The 15,546-nt window shown below is 39.9% G+C and overlaps 1 protein-coding gene across 16 annotated transcripts in view; it reads left to right on the top strand.

The window, feature by feature from the left end:
- The window catches only part of Tcf4 (transcription factor 4), a 339,325-nt gene that overhangs the window by 280,719 nt on the left and 43,060 nt on the right, over positions 1 to 15,546 (top strand). For all 16 annotated transcript variants that reach the window (XM_060377099.1, XM_060377094.1, XM_060377098.1 and 13 more), the window contains 3 exons: positions 3,726 to 3,831; positions 7,442 to 7,575; positions 13,431 to 13,563. In XM_060377099.1, coding sequence (XP_060233082.1) covers positions 3,726 to 3,831; positions 7,442 to 7,575; positions 13,431 to 13,563 — 373 coding nt within the window. The remainder of the gene's footprint in view (positions 1 to 3,725; positions 3,832 to 7,441; positions 7,576 to 13,430; positions 13,564 to 15,546) is intronic.

Raw genomic sequence — 15,546 nt, 5'->3', positions numbered from 1 at the left:
AGAAGAGCCTATGCTATCATTTTCTTGATGGCCATAGAAAAGATCATTGTGTGGTAGCTAATACCCCTTACCATCATTCTCAAGTTACAATAAAAATTCCATCTGTAAAATAAAATCATTTTTATGCTTCTGTCAAGCTCTGGTTTAGAGTTAGCAAGAGATGGTTATTAAATTTCTGGTTTCTACTATCTTACTTTAAATTCGGGATTGTGAGAGAGCATGGTGGTGGTAGCCTCTGTTGTGAAATATATTATACTATTGATTTTCCATGAGGTTTCTACTCATCTGGTGACTTGAGTGGAGAGCTGATGACCTTTTAAGTTCAGCCAACCTTCCCCAGTTCTAATTTGACAATATTTCACACTGCCTTGCTTACTCTTGTGGGGAGAATAGAGGCCAGTATCTTGATCTAAGTTGCCTTCCTGCAGGTGGATGAGCTTTTGTTTCTCATGACATTTTCCTTTGCTTCGTTACTGGGGTCACTTAAGTAATATTGCACTGATTTTTGGAGTTTCCTTTCAAGTTGGGCTGATTTTTTTTTTTTCTTTTTGGTAGTTGACGTTAAAACAATTCTAGTTAGATCAATAATATTTCTATAGATCTAGAAAAGTAATAATAGTAAAACATACATGATGCCTTATTGAAATTAATATAAAACAGCTTATGGAAACTGACATGTAGACCACTTGAGGTTGAGAAACTGACGACGTAATTAACTAGCAGCAGGGCGGCTGCCCGCTGGCTGACGTTGTCACTGACCCTGAAGCACTGAAGGTGGTGTGAGCCTCACCATTGCTGTCGCTGTAGCTTTCACCCCGTACCTTCACTACCATGTAAAATGACCCTGGGCGGCAGATGAAAAGTAAAGAATAACGAGTAGTTGTGTAGCTCTAACACTTTCCATGTCTTAAAGCAGTTCCTTGAACTTCCACTTTTTAATTTTATAAATGTTAAAACTCACATTTTCCCTCATGGGTGGGGACTGGCCTATACCTGGGTGCTAGAATGCTTCCCTAGGTTGCCCCTTGCCTTGGATTTTACCCCCAGTGCCGCCATCAGTCAGCTGTAAGTAAATAAATAAGACGTGGGGAATTGAAGCAAAGAAGATCATTGGTCGCTTCAGCTTTTCAAAAACATAGCTGTGCAATAATCATTTATATAAACAAAAATATAGATCATTTGCCTTGAAATAACATTTGAGGTGAGGAAAATGCCATTTCTAAATGGAAAACGAGTGGCATTATACCTTCGCTGTGAGTTGCTATACAAACAACTTGGTGTTTTAGAAGATACATAGAAATTATCTTTTTAAAAAGAAAACATTAAAAAATGTGCTTTGTTTCTGGTTAATGGGAATTTTTATCTTGTGTAAAGAATTTCTGCTTGGTGTGGTTGTGCACGCCTTTATTCTCAGCACTCGGGAGGCAGAGGCAGGCAGATCTCTGTTCACTGCCAGCCAGGTCTACACACTGAGTCTCGGGACAGCCATGGCTACATAATAGAGAGACACTGTCTCAAAAAACAAACCTACAATTGGCTACAGCATCAGGAAATCAGAAATTACATATTGCACTATCTGTCATCTTGTAGATATTCTTTCACAAGCAAAACGTATTCATGAATTTTCCTAAACAATGTTATTCTTAGCTATTTTAATTAATTCATAATTTAAAGTCAAGGTAGCTGTCTTGTATAAAAATAAATTTATTTTAAAATTTTTCTTTTCTTTCAAAGAGCTGTTTTCAGTTGTTTTTTTTTTTGTTTGTTTGTTTGTTTGTTTTAACACACAGGTAGTTGAATAGCATGAAAATGCCCTTTTTTCCCAATTAATATGTATTGATTTCTAAAGCAGGGAAGATAATACTGAATACAGTCAGCTTACAGCTTACTGACGGGCCAGCTGCAAATCAGGCTGAGGGTGGACATACTATTGCCATAGTGTGCCCATTCTGTTACCCCAGTGACGTGACTTAATGATATCTTTGACCTTTTCCTGGAAGGAATCTTTCTTTGACCCTTCAGCCTCCTCTGGGGTTCTTTCTGAATTCTGAGGCAGCAGCCCACCTGTTTATTAGCTGCATAGTTCCCAAGAAAGACTCAGGCTGAATCCCTGCCCTGCGCTTCACTCTTCGTTTCTTGAAGACCCTTCAGGAATGATGTGGGGCTTCCCCCATCCCTTGTTCTGAACCCTCTAGAAATAGAAATAAATCACCATCCATATATTTAAGAAGTAGAGAAAAAAAAATCTCAAAATGGCAAACTATGAAAAATGGCACTTAAATCCCTCCGTGACTTAGGAGGGAAACATCCTTGCTGTCCACAGCATGAGTGGCTCTTTTTAGTTTGGTTGGTTTTGTTTAATGTCCAGGACCTCTGGATTTTCAAGGGCGTGTGGAGCATTTATTTGATGTATGGCTGCAGAAGCACATTGCCCACATCTGTCTCTGTGGACCTACCCTTTGTGAAATTCTAAACCTGTTATTAATGCTTACACTTTATGAGTCATATTTGTTCTGAGAGAATTATATAATTTTTAGGGTGTTTGTTTGATATACATGGAAAAATGGAGCTTTTTTTTTTTTTTTTGTAATCCTGCTGCTGCCTTTTTGTTGGTGAATTTCTTCTCCTCTCACTGTGACCTGTGAATATCGGTGCAGGCTCACTGCCAAGTTTGTGAGCCGCTGCCTGCTTCAAAATGGAGGCAGGAAGGTATCCATTTTCATCAAGAGGATGAGCTGTTCAGTCTTTGCCACCATCTGGAGAGAGGAACTTTTAGAGCAAAAGAAAATGGGAATTTAAGAAGAAAAAACAGATTATATTTAGCAGAAAAGGCAAGGGAGAAAACCAATTAAAGTTAAACTATACCTTATGAATTTATGCTTTGCTGTGATGCTGTCCTGCTTGAAGGAAACATAAACAAGAAAACACGAGGGCTATTTTTATAAGGCACTGATTTCCCAAGCCCCATGAGGATTAGTAAACGAATGTTAAGTAAATTAGGTTTTTGGCACACTTTTAAAGTTTATTGTACACAGAAATATAATAAGCACTTAAAAAAGACAGCCCCCTCTTCCTGTGTACATACTGATTGTTGGTGGTCTTGTGTTGATCCAGGCACTTAATGGCCTTTTTTCGTGCATCTCTGCAGACACTGTATGGATGTAATAGTCTAACATATATATACTTATCACTCATTTATGGTTCTTGTTCTGTCTCTTTCTGTCTCTGTCTGTCTGTCTCTCATCTCTCTCTCTCCGTGTTTCCCCCCCCCCCCCCCGCTTTTCTTGCTTCCACTTTCTGCCTCTCCTTCCCTTCTGTATTGCAAGTAAAAATTTTAATTGAAAGGTAGAGGTTTGGTCTGTCTTTGGGGAGAGACAGTTTTGCCCTTAACATGCTGGTGGGCCATCTGTGTTTAAAAAAGGGAGGGATCTGTAGATGGGGGCTACTCTGTGGCCTGCAGAGTGTATTTACTGCTAGACATGGTTTGCAGTGTTCTCGCCTGGACTGGAAAATCTCATTCCTGATTATTTTATGTTGACACAAAATATACAGAACTTTTTTTTTTCTGTATTCAAAGGAGGCAGTGTTTCTAGGGTTGGACCAGGTTTAGACTTTTACAGCATCCAATTTTTAGCATTTTTTGTGCCAGCTTCTTACCAAATCGTAGATGTAGAAACACTTTGATCAATGTAGAAAGCAAAATTCACGTGGTTCTCCTTCCTCAGGTCTACGCTCCTTCAGCAAGCACTGCCGACTACAATAGGGACTCGCCAGGCTATCCTTCCTCCAAACCAGCGGCCAGCACTTTCCCTAGCTCCTTCTTCATGCAAGGTAAGGTGCTTCTTTGCCTGCCGGGAAGTCCATGGACCATGTGTTACATACAGGGCAAAAGAGATGGAATCAGACAAGTGTAGAGAGGAGTAGAGTACTCCCCCTCTTAGGAACTGAATTCCTTACCTAATTAAGTAAAACTTACCTAAGGCTTCTTTCTTTCCCTCTTACATTGAAGGCCTTTGACCTATAATGGGTTAAAACTAAATTGTTTTGCTTTACATAAAGCAAATGCCATGTTGGTCTCCCCAGATTGCTGGTCTTCAATATCTCTTCTAAAGGTGCATGTTTAGATGTGTCTCATTCAGCTCAGAGTATGTTTGGAAGATCTTGTATTTAGCCAGGAGGAAATGGATTCCCCTTGGGCTAGTCATCTATAAAGTTCCTAACCACTTGGTTAAGTGAGAACAAGGTTTCCGCTGAAGAATACGTGACCCACTAAAACTTGGGAAATGTTGCCCAGTGAAAGTTGTATTGAGACATCCTAATTGATTTAAAGTGAAAGAAAAACTTTGAAGGGGCTACAAGGAGTACGAGGCAGGGACATTACATTTGTGGTGGATAGTGGCTATGTGTTATTTTAATTACCCACTGTTTCTAGTCAAAAACAGATGGGTTATATATCCCTGGAGTTTACACTATTGCCACTGGTCACTTAGCCACTTTCTGCTAATTGGAAAAGACGGGGATCATCAAAATGACACCAGCTACTTCACAAATGTTCTATTCAGAGGAAGGAGCTAGGGATTCCACGCTTGCCATGCCTAGAGTACTTACTTAAAACTGTCCTGATCTTCATCCCAAGATGCCCTGAGGATGGACATGAGATTTACCAAGAACTGCAAAAACACAACTCTAGCTCTGGTTGTGTGTATATGGATACCTTACTTGAGTGTGCTCTGGCACAGCACAAAGGGACACCAAGGGCATCGATACCCGGGTTGCTCTGTGGCGTCTCACTGAGACTCAGAGGGTATAAACTACTTGATGGGAAGAGACGCATCTTCCCCTTCCATGTCAGCTTCTTTACACTGCTGGTTTACGTGTGAAATTCCACAGAAAGTCTGAAAAATGGACTGGGTCCATTCAATGGGATCGAGAACAGTTTGTGGCCCACATGACCGAGCTCATGGCCACAGACCTCTGTCTCTGCGACCTGAGTAGGTGTAATTCTCAAAGGGGCACAGGGGCTAGTCACTTCGGTACATTCTGTGCCATGACAGTGGGCTTATTGCCTTCAGCTATAAACAGTGGAAGAAACTGCCCTCCAGATGCTGACAAATGCTGCCAACTCAAGGATTCGATATGTCAAAAATCCAGTTTTCATCAAGAAAATGGATAGATTAAAATCCCTCTATGCGTCTGAGAAACTGATTGTCTTGGATTGTGCACGTGGCAAAGAGGTAGATTAAGGCAGTGGGTACCTTTCCATACCACACCCCATAAACTATGGGGAACAGATTTGTTTTTCTGCATATGAATACTCAAAAAAAAGCTTCAGTTGACATTTATGATGAGCACAATTAATTTGCACACATCTAATTCTATTCTTTCAAAACAACATTATGCCAAGATCATGGGATGTGATAAATATTAATTTACTCTGAAAAGCATAATTTATGTAAAATACATATTTTTATAAGTCTGCATCGGGAAGAGTATGCTGTGTTAACAATCCAAAGCGTACTGCCACCCCATGCGTCGACTCGTCAGATTATTTCAGGAAAACGCTTATTCAGTGATACATATTCCCAATTTATTTGTCACACACGCACCCCACTTCAAGTGTTAGTGGGCCCTGGACTTCATATTCAGATTTAAGGTGACATTTAAACTTCTGCATTCCATACCAAATCCAAGGGATGGGGAATGCTAACTTTGGGTAGGGAGGGATGGCTGAGAGGGGATCGATGGCGCCTGCTGCATTAAGACGGGACCCGAGTTTGGATCCTTAAAATCCACGGAGATTCCCTGCAGTTTGCCTACCTAGCCTACCCAGACCAGAAAGCTTTAGGTACCTCGGGAAACTTCTGACCTCCTCATGAATGAACACATATACACACACACACCCAACACAGCTCACTGTTTTAAAAGACACTGAGTTCCTACATGGTGATCACAGTCAGAAACATTGACCTCTGCACACCAGTTCAGTCTGGGAAGAAAGTGAGAGGCAGTCTTATCAGGGCTTGGATGAACATGCAGTTGTGCAGAAAGGTAAACCAAAATTAAACAATCACAATCTATATAACCACAGAACCAGAGGGGATTGTCAGCCGGCATCTCTTAATCTCATTACTGAGGTCCCTTGTTTTTATCTTTACTTCTCACCTTTTGATTATAAGGCTACAGTTGTCAAAATTGCAGACATACATTTGCTTACATGGTTCCTAAAGACAGAAATCTATCATTTCTTCCTTTGCATTCTGTGACCAGACTCGCTCTGAAATTCTCACTCCAGAGTTTAAAATTCAGTGGGGTGAAAAACAGATTCATGAAATAAAATATCATATGAAAATAGCATGATTTAAACAGTTGAAATTATATGCATGTTGCTGTGAAAATAAGCTTGTTTCAACAAGACATATCTGTATACATTCGACATCAAGCTAATGACCTGGTACTCAATCCTCAATCCTCAATTTTTATTTTTTATTTTTTCAGTTTCTAAGAGAGGGGAAGGGCAAGTGAATTAATTAGTAGTGGTTCAGACTGTCTCTTGCCGTTAGGTTTGTTTGAGAAATCAAAATTAAACCATCATAATCTATATAACCACAGTGCCAGAGAGTGAAAGAAATCTTTAAGATTTCTTTGTTCTGCTGTTAATATGAAATGGTACCTGCTCACTAACAGAGACTTTAAAACAATATCTCTGTCTGACTCATCTTCAAACTCTTTACCTCATTTATTTATGAAATCCAGAGGATGTCAGTTGTATTCTGTACTGTAATTTCTGTCTTAGGACATGCCTACACCCCTCACGTTGCTCCTGAAGATTTAAGATAGTTGCGTACAACATATACCAAAATGATCCAGGATCAAAATATTTGAAAATCCTCTTCCCCACTTACCGTAACATAATCCCAACATTAATTCTCTGTATTGTGCATGGCACAGAAGTGAAGCCCAACCTTCTAAATATGGGCTGTTCTTTTCCAGTAGTCATTTCAGTTTAGGCTCTTTAGACTTGCAGCACTGCCAACACTGGTGTCTCAACTATTTTATTTCCACCTTGAAGTTTGGTAATGCTTTAACTTTTTGGATTACTTTCATAAAAGTAGGGGTCAGGAGTTTCTAAGAACTGTTTCTTTCAGCATGAATTACCTTGCTTACTTGACATGATTCTGCAGAGAAACGTGTTCTGTTCTTTTCCAGTTGATTTTTCCCCCTCTTTTTACTAAGAACACAAACTTCAGTGTTTCTATTTGTTTGACAATATAAAAAGCCACTTGGGAAAAAATAATGATGACTGTCATGTGATGCAATCAGCTAGGCAACACAAAGATGAATACACAACAGGAGGTTATTTTTCAAGTATATGAAGAAACCCTATTCTAAAAGGCAAGGCTGAATGCCTCAGAAAAGTCACGGTTTTCTTTGTCCTTTACAGATGGCCATCACAGCAGTGACCCTTGGAGCTCCTCCAGTGGAATGAATCAGCCTGGCTATGGAGGAATGCTGGGCAATTCTTCTCATATTCCACAGTCTAGCAGCTACTGTAGCCTGCATCCACATGAACGTTTGGTAAGCAAGGCTCTTGGGGATGAGGAGAGCGCTGCTGGTTTATGAGTTTCCTCTCTGTGTGTGTGCAAGGACTCTGCAAAGGAGCAAAAATAGTCCATGCCTATTATTCGTAGAGTTTTATTGTTTCTGTGATCAAAGGCGCAACAGAGGCGGATCACCTCTGTAAACCTTCTAGAGCTTCTTTGTCATTGTCCTTTTGTTTATTGTGTTTTGTTCTGTTTTCTTTATGGCAATGTCAGCTTCCTTCGGTTCATAAACACAGTATTTGAGTTGCAGGGCTTCAGCAATGGCAGTGCCGTCTGAAATTCTGGAGAATGCAGGGCAGAGTGAGAAGGATTTGAGATCACAGGGATTTTCATATCAGTTTTGACCCATTGTGACCTACTATAAGGAAAGGTTTCTGTTTTCTCTGTAGTTTGGGGAACAGCAAACAGGAATTTCCACATCCGTTGGGCTTTTTGTTTTAATCTCACACAGGAACCACTCATGTTCTGTTTTGCTAGACTGCCCAGTGAAAGCTGCTGGAGAGTAGATTGTCTTTCCTTAGTAAGGATTTTCCATTCTGCCCATGCTTTCTACTTACTCACCTGCGTGTGTTTCCTTGTCTTAGAGGAGACAGCCATATGACTCCAGGTTAAAAGCTGCCACAGGCAAAAGTCTACTTGCGTAGTAAAATCTGTCATTACGGAGAAAACAGTGTCTAGATCATGAGTTGGGTATGGGGTGCAGGTCACGTGAGACTTAGATTCATTGGCCATTAACATGCAATTAAAATGAGATGGCTGGGGAGCTCACGCAGGAGGCAGGAGTACTTGGAAGTGTGAGGACCTAAGTTCAAGCCCCAGCACTCGTGTAAAAAACTGGGCATGCCAGTATGTGCCTGTAACCTGGCACTGGGCAAGGAGGTGGAGAAGGAGGACAGACCGATTCCAACAGCTTGCTGGCTGGCCAGTGTAGTCAAAAAGGAGAGCCTTGGGGTTCAGTGAGAAACGCTGTCTTGAGGTAGTGAGGCAGAGAGTGCTAGAGAAAGACACCCAAAAATCCTGCTCTGGCCTCCGCATGTGTATGCAGTTACATACCCACATACTATGACACACACACACATACATACACTGATACATATACACAGATGCACTGATACCCACACATTCACACTGATAAACACACACACACACACACACACACACATACACTGACATACACACACACCTTCAAACCCCACAAATATGAAGGAAAACCTATGGTCCCTGGTTGTGACTTTATTTCTTCTTGCTATTTTTGCTCTCTTTTCCTCATTTTTACTTTATTTTTATTTATTATTTTCTCTGTCCTGATCAGTGAAATGCTTTCTGGGTTCCTATGTTCTGTCCTCTCCTTTGTTCAATCAATACATAGAAAGAAAAAAAAAAATCACTGCACAGAAAAAAAAAAAAAGCTTTATATCCTTCTCTGATGGCCAAAAGGTTCCAGATATAAAAAGTTCTGATATCCTTGAAAATGCATGTGTGGTTGGTCCTAGATCACCATGCACTTTGCTTTTCCCAAGAAGCAGGTGGTAAATATGGGAGTGGCCTATGTGTCAGCTCTCCTAAGTTCAAATGTATAAATCACAAAATGTTGCAAATTTTAGCACATTTTCACTAAATAGCAAATAACTGAGCTTCAGATTTCCTCTTCTCCCACCCCCTACTAGGAAGCATTCAAGTGAAAGCTTAGCGAAATATCAACTGTAATTAGCATATCTTTTGGTAACATTTTTACTTATCCATCATCATTTCCTACTTTTCCTAGGACTTATAATCAAAACTGGGGAAGTTATGACTGCAAATTAAAATTTGGAGTACTATATTAAATGTTGGAATTTCAGTCCTTTGAAGATTTGTCCACGTGTTATTTTCCTTTCCCCTAAAGTAATTTCTTCTCTTACCATATTTTAAAATTTTGCATTATGATATGATTTTACCCTACTAATGTTCACTGCATGGGGAGGGAACACTTAAATTATGTTCAGATGCACAAAAAGACATAATTTGAAGTCAGAAACCAAGCACATTTTAGAAAATGTCTTAATGAATCGAAACAGTTTTATTGTTCGGTGTGAAACATCATTTTAAAGCAGTCTCTCGGTGGGCCACATGGGAAGATGTGTTGCTAAAGCCATGTGTCCATCACAGAACTCAGGTTTCCATTCTCACGTGGCCGCTTAGCCAATTTCAGAGAGTAAGATTCTTGCTTTAAAGGGTAAATGAATAAGGTCTTTGGTTATGTTTCCTAATGAGTTTTCCCACTGAGAGTGAAACTATTGAATTATTACATCTAGTTATCATTGTAATTTCAGTATTTAGCCATATGACAATCTCTCACTGAAGTGACTTTGAAGATTCTGACACTGATTGGGAATAATTTGAATAGACAGCAGCAGTCAGCATCTTTTATCTTGAAAGTAGAGGTGGCTCCACACGGCTCCGGGCTGTATCATTTGCCTAACCCTGTGCTAAAAGGGGCCAGCTTATGAGGGGACGAGACATCCCTGGATTGTTTTGGACATAATGTGACCACTACCATCTTATCTCTAAAGGTAAAACATTTCGGAAACATCAGTAACTTCATTGTTTTACCCCGTGTGAGAATAGACTGAGTAATTAGGAAGTTTCAGTTCCGCGTATTTCAACTGCAACTGTCGAGTTACCAGTTCGTTTTAAGTCTTTAAATTCCCATTACAGTTTCAGTTTTTACCACCAGATCCCATAGTTCATCACTGCTTGCTGCATATACACATACAGAACCACCCCAATGAATGGAGTTTGTGGTAAAGCTTTGGAATGGGTCTTTGTATGAAATTTAAATTTGGACTGACTTGACAAAGATGTTTGGAAAAGGAGGATAGAGCCCCCACTTCCTTAATGTATTGCTTTAGTGGGGCCACAGTGCCCTGTTCTGAGGCCTCTGAAATCCTAGCACGAAGGAAGTTCTTTTGTTTTCTACTGCACATCATCAGTAACTTGCAAACTGGCTCTGAGGCTACCCTCAGGAACCATCAGACAACACTTAAGAGATACGGTTGTTGTAACAGCTAGGGTATAGATGCTCCTGGGGCCTGGTGGGTGGAGGCCAGATATGCCAATAACCAGATACACGGAAAAGCCCTATGGCAATGAAATATCTGTCACAAAAGGCCATGGGTGCCAAGACTGTGAAACACTACCTCGGCCTATAGCACGATTTCATTCTTAGCGTATATTACCAGTTCTTAGATTTTTGAATCTTCAAATTACCAACCTATATGTTAATAACAAACATCACCAATGTGAATGTTTGTAACACTTGCATAATCAACAGATGCAGAGTTGGGTATCAGAAGCTTAAAAAGAAAAAAAGTGAACAGCATAGGCATGGAAAGCCGTGGCCCTTGAGCTGACCACCTTTATAACAAGCTGGGTAGACGGTGGTAACTGGGGAAAGACATCAAGAAGACCTGTTAGAGTTGATTCTTAAATCTTCTAAAAAGAGACATTATTCGCAGTCACTAATGTTCTCTGTGCTGTATTTATTACCTTTCTGAGTAACATTAGTTTTCAAGATACTCCTCATTGAAAAGTAATCTAGTTATAAATCTCATTAATTTATTTCAACATCTAATTTTCCATGTGTCTATGAAAATAACTGATTTAGTATGGATTGAATTGGTTTCCCCATTAAACCCGAGAGATTGGTTTTTGTTTTTTGTTTTTGTTTTTGTTTTTCTTCATACTGTCTGCATTTAGCTTTAACCCTTGGTTTGTCATGTCCTAAATTTTACACCACTTTCCATAAACTTAGAAGAGTCCAAAAAAATCTCACGGATGTTTTTTTTCTCTGTTGCACTTTCTAATTATTATAATTAATTAACTATTTTGCATTATTGTATTTCTCTCTTTTGATTTCTGCCAAAACTCAGTAAGTAATACAATTTACATAAAAGTACAGTCACGACATCTTTCTGTCTTTGATTTTTCTTTCCATGTTATTCACACACACACACACCCAGCTGTCAAAATCTAACTAGCTATGCCCCAACTCTTCTACGTTTGGTTTTCCAAGTCCTACATTTTTATCTTGTCTTTATAATTTATACTGTAGAGTAGCCCCACTCTATTATTCTTTAGAGAACTTTGTATGGGCAACTTGGGAGATTCAAATCCCAAATGTAAATGAGTTTTAACTAGTGGCCCAGGAAGAATTTATGTCTACCTTTTCATTGACATCTTCTAAGTTTAACTCTCTTATACTACGCCAAGGTGATATTTTCAAAGATATTTATGTGTTGTTTGGCAGACCCAGCTCTGAAATGTAAATGCATGACCTGGGTTGTTTGGTAGTCATTCAGATAAGTCATACTTCAGTCTACTGTCCATTAATATGTACTGTCATTTTATGTGTACTACTTAGAGACTAACATGAGGAGGTATGAGCTCTAGTCCCTCCCCTTAAGAGAGTTCACAGTATTATGGTAATGGACTTGAACAACAGGCAGTGTAGTGTGACATTGAGTGTGAAATGGCAGGGCAGAATGCAGGTATAATTGAGTTGAGCTCATAGAACACTGGCAAGCAAAGAGAGGATCTTCCTCCCAAAGTCAGTTGGCTAGCACTCAGAAACCACTTTCCTTCCTTATTGGGGGGAGGGGAAGCTTGGTTTTAGTACTTCCCAGTGTCTGCAGTATCTATTAGTTCTATTTTAAAACTAATTTTAAAAGCATCTTTAGTCATGAGACAATAAAGATTCATTGCCTAGTCTCTACTTTAAATTAAATAATTAAATGCATCTTCAATGATGATATAATGAACATTTGTAGCTATTAATTTTATCACATGTGAAATTTTTATTATTACGCATCTTTCTTTAACATATCTGCAGCACCTCCAAATGCTTATGAAAACAAAAGTGAGAGTAATTTGCAACTACTGCAATTTTTTGTTTGGCTGGTTGGTTTTGGGTTTTTTTGTTTGTTTGTTTTGTTTGGAAAGAAATAGCTTGAGGTGTCCTTGTAAATCCATGTGTTCCTTTATTGATCTTCTCCCCTTGAGATGGGTACAGGCCAACTAATGTGCCTCATTCATTCATTTGAACAACTGGTATAGCAATTGTATTTGAAGCCATGCTTTTAAGCCCAGTGACCCTTTAAAGATGTTCTTCCTTCTTAGTCAGCTAAATAGCATATACAGTATACAAAGAAGGAAGTCAGGGCAAAAAAAGCATTGTCAAGCCTTCAGATCCCAAATCAATTCAACAAAGCCACTAATAAAAGCTTTTCCACCCTCATGCTTTAGAGAGATTTAGCTTTTAATTTTTTTTTTAAGTTTTTCATTTCCTATCTTGTTCTTGATGCTGAGATTCATTCAGCAATATGATCCAGCTAGAGAGAAAGAAGTTTCCTGTTACTATGCTGTGCAGTGGCTAGAGGCCAGGGTCCATGTTGCATAAACTGTGAAGATCTGTATGTTACATTCTAGGCAATTTTGTTCACTTACTTAGTAGGCCATGAAAAAAATAATTGAAAAAATTACGTGTGTTTCTGGTGTATTTGATGATTTTTTTTTTTAACCAATGATTTGTAGATTTGGGGATTTTGATCTCTTCTTGGTGTCCTGGGTTGCTGTGTTGTTCCTTGACATTTGATACAACGACAAATCCACTTTGGATCTCTGTGTATTTGATTGTTTATAAAAATGAAAGCTGTCAGATAAAACAGGATGATTGTGTGACTGTTTTTGAAATTATGAAAGCATAATTATGAAATTATGAGTTCTTAAAAAAGCATGAGAAGACTAAGTACACAGTGAGTGAATGTGGCCTCCTTCCTGCACCCTCTGCAGACCTACCCATCCCACTCCTCGGCAGACATCAGCTCCAGTCTTCCTCCGATGTCCACGTTCCATCGCAGTGGCTCAAACCATTACAGCACCTCTTCCTGCACACCTCCCGCCAACGGGACAGACAGCATCATGGGTAAGTGATGGCCCTGCCAGCCCCAATGCCAGGGCTCCATGGCAGGCTTTAATAAGGTGGGTAGGCAATAAATTTTTGCCACAACCCTGAGTGAACACATGAAGGTACTGAATAGCAATAATCACTGCTTTGCCCAGAGTCACTTTTTTAGTGACAAGAAACTGAAATTTGACTTTATTGTCCATTATGAGTCATTAAATAAGGGTTTAAGTAGACCCAGAATCTCTCACATCTCACACTCTCAAACAGTAGCCAAGCAAAGTTTTCTTGAGGCTATTCATGGAAAACCAGTGAACTAAGGGAAAGGATGACACTTAATAGCAGTAGTAATTCAGCACTTCTCAGAGATTGACCATCATGTTAAGTTCTTAACCATGCTATGTCTCTGTCTTTCAAAGCCTTGTCTACATGAAATTTTCAACTAAAAGTCGTGTTAATAGCTAGATGAACTCACCCTTCTGAGAATGTAGCATTATGGAGTTCATGTAGAGAAATAGTGCTTGTTCACACAGGAGAGATGTCTGGGTAACAGTGGGCCAGAAATTGTTTCCTGTGGGCTTCGTAATAAGTTTAGGCTTGGAAGATTGTTTCTGCCAAATGCATCATCCGCTCATGACCTCTGATGTCTGCTGTGGTCTGTTAGTGCAGATGGATCTCTGCCAATACTGTTTGTTTTCCTGAGGGAAGAGCTAGGCGGGGCATTTCGGGATGATGCTGGTTGGTCGGGAGGCAGCTGTGGATCAGCCTTCAAAAGCTGCTCATTCTGTTACATAGCACATCTAGATGCTCCAGGGTCTTCATAAAACCCAACCTTCCTAGTCACAGCCTACTCTGTTCTATTTTAAGCCGCACTTGACAGGTGCATTGGATATCTTTCTTGTTGCCATGACCAAATACCCGAGAAAAACAACCTAAGAGGGGAGAGTTTGGTTCGAGCTCTCAGTTTGAAGAGACACAGTCTAGCACGGCCTGGAACCTTGTCCTTTGAGGGTAGATCTTGCAGTGTAGATTATTACATCTCAGTGGACCGGAAAACAGAGAAGGGAACATAAACAGAGTCGGGTTGTCCCCATTTATCATGACCACAGTGGTATGTGTCTGCTGACCAAAACAGTACTGGCAACTAGGAACAAAGTGTTTAGATACATGAGCCCGTGGGGGACATTTCACATTCAAACTATAACAGGTTGGCCTTTGAGATCATTCCCAGAGGTTCACTGATGAAAAACGCAGGGGATGTTTTAGAGAAAACAACATGCTGCTGTTGACTGCTTTAGCTCTTTGTAATTTTTTTTTCTCTCATTTCTTTAAATGCTGGGAATTGTATAAATCACTTATGTAGGATAGTTTTTGCTGAAGGAGATGGTATTAAAGTGTTAAAAATACAATCTCTAGCTAACTAAATCCATGCTTGCTTATCCGGTAACTTATTTCACACTTACGATAGGCCACCTAGCAGCCCTCTCCTAGCACATCTCACAGACAAGCAAACTTAAGAATGAGTTTCCATTTCTGGAACTTTCCATAAGGGAACATTTATAAGTATGTTGCCCTAGTCTGACCTTTGTGAGCTATGGACAGAGGTCACATGGGAGAAGTTTTAGCAGCTACTAGCGAAGTCTGGGCAGATTTGAAAAACAAGAAGAAAGAAAGAAAAGTGCAGAACTGAAAGGCTGAAAGGGGCACATTTCACTTGAGTGTGGTTTGACAGACGGAAAGCCCCTTTTGCAGTCATGAGGTCGGTTATGAAGGATGGCCAGTCATTCATCCTCGTACGTGACAGATTTCCTGTCTACTTGTGGTTTGAGTCATTTTCTTTTTAAGGAAGATATGGATGTGGGACGGACCTCCGAGTTCAGGAGAACATACTCGGGCACTCTTTTTGAAACTACTCTGTGGACCTATTCTTCAGTCTTTATGTGAGTGAGGCCTGTGTCATGGGGTGAAAGACAGACAGCAGTTCAGTCTCTGTAAATCTTGGAC

The sequence above is a fragment of the Meriones unguiculatus genome, chromosome 2 (genome assembly GCF_030254825.1).
Source record: "Meriones unguiculatus strain TT.TT164.6M chromosome 2, Bangor_MerUng_6.1, whole genome shotgun sequence".
Classification (NCBI taxonomy): domain Eukaryota; kingdom Metazoa; phylum Chordata; class Mammalia; order Rodentia; family Muridae; genus Meriones; species Meriones unguiculatus.
The sequence above is the reverse complement of the archived record's forward strand: the minus strand, read 5'-3'. Positions and strand labels throughout refer to the sequence as shown.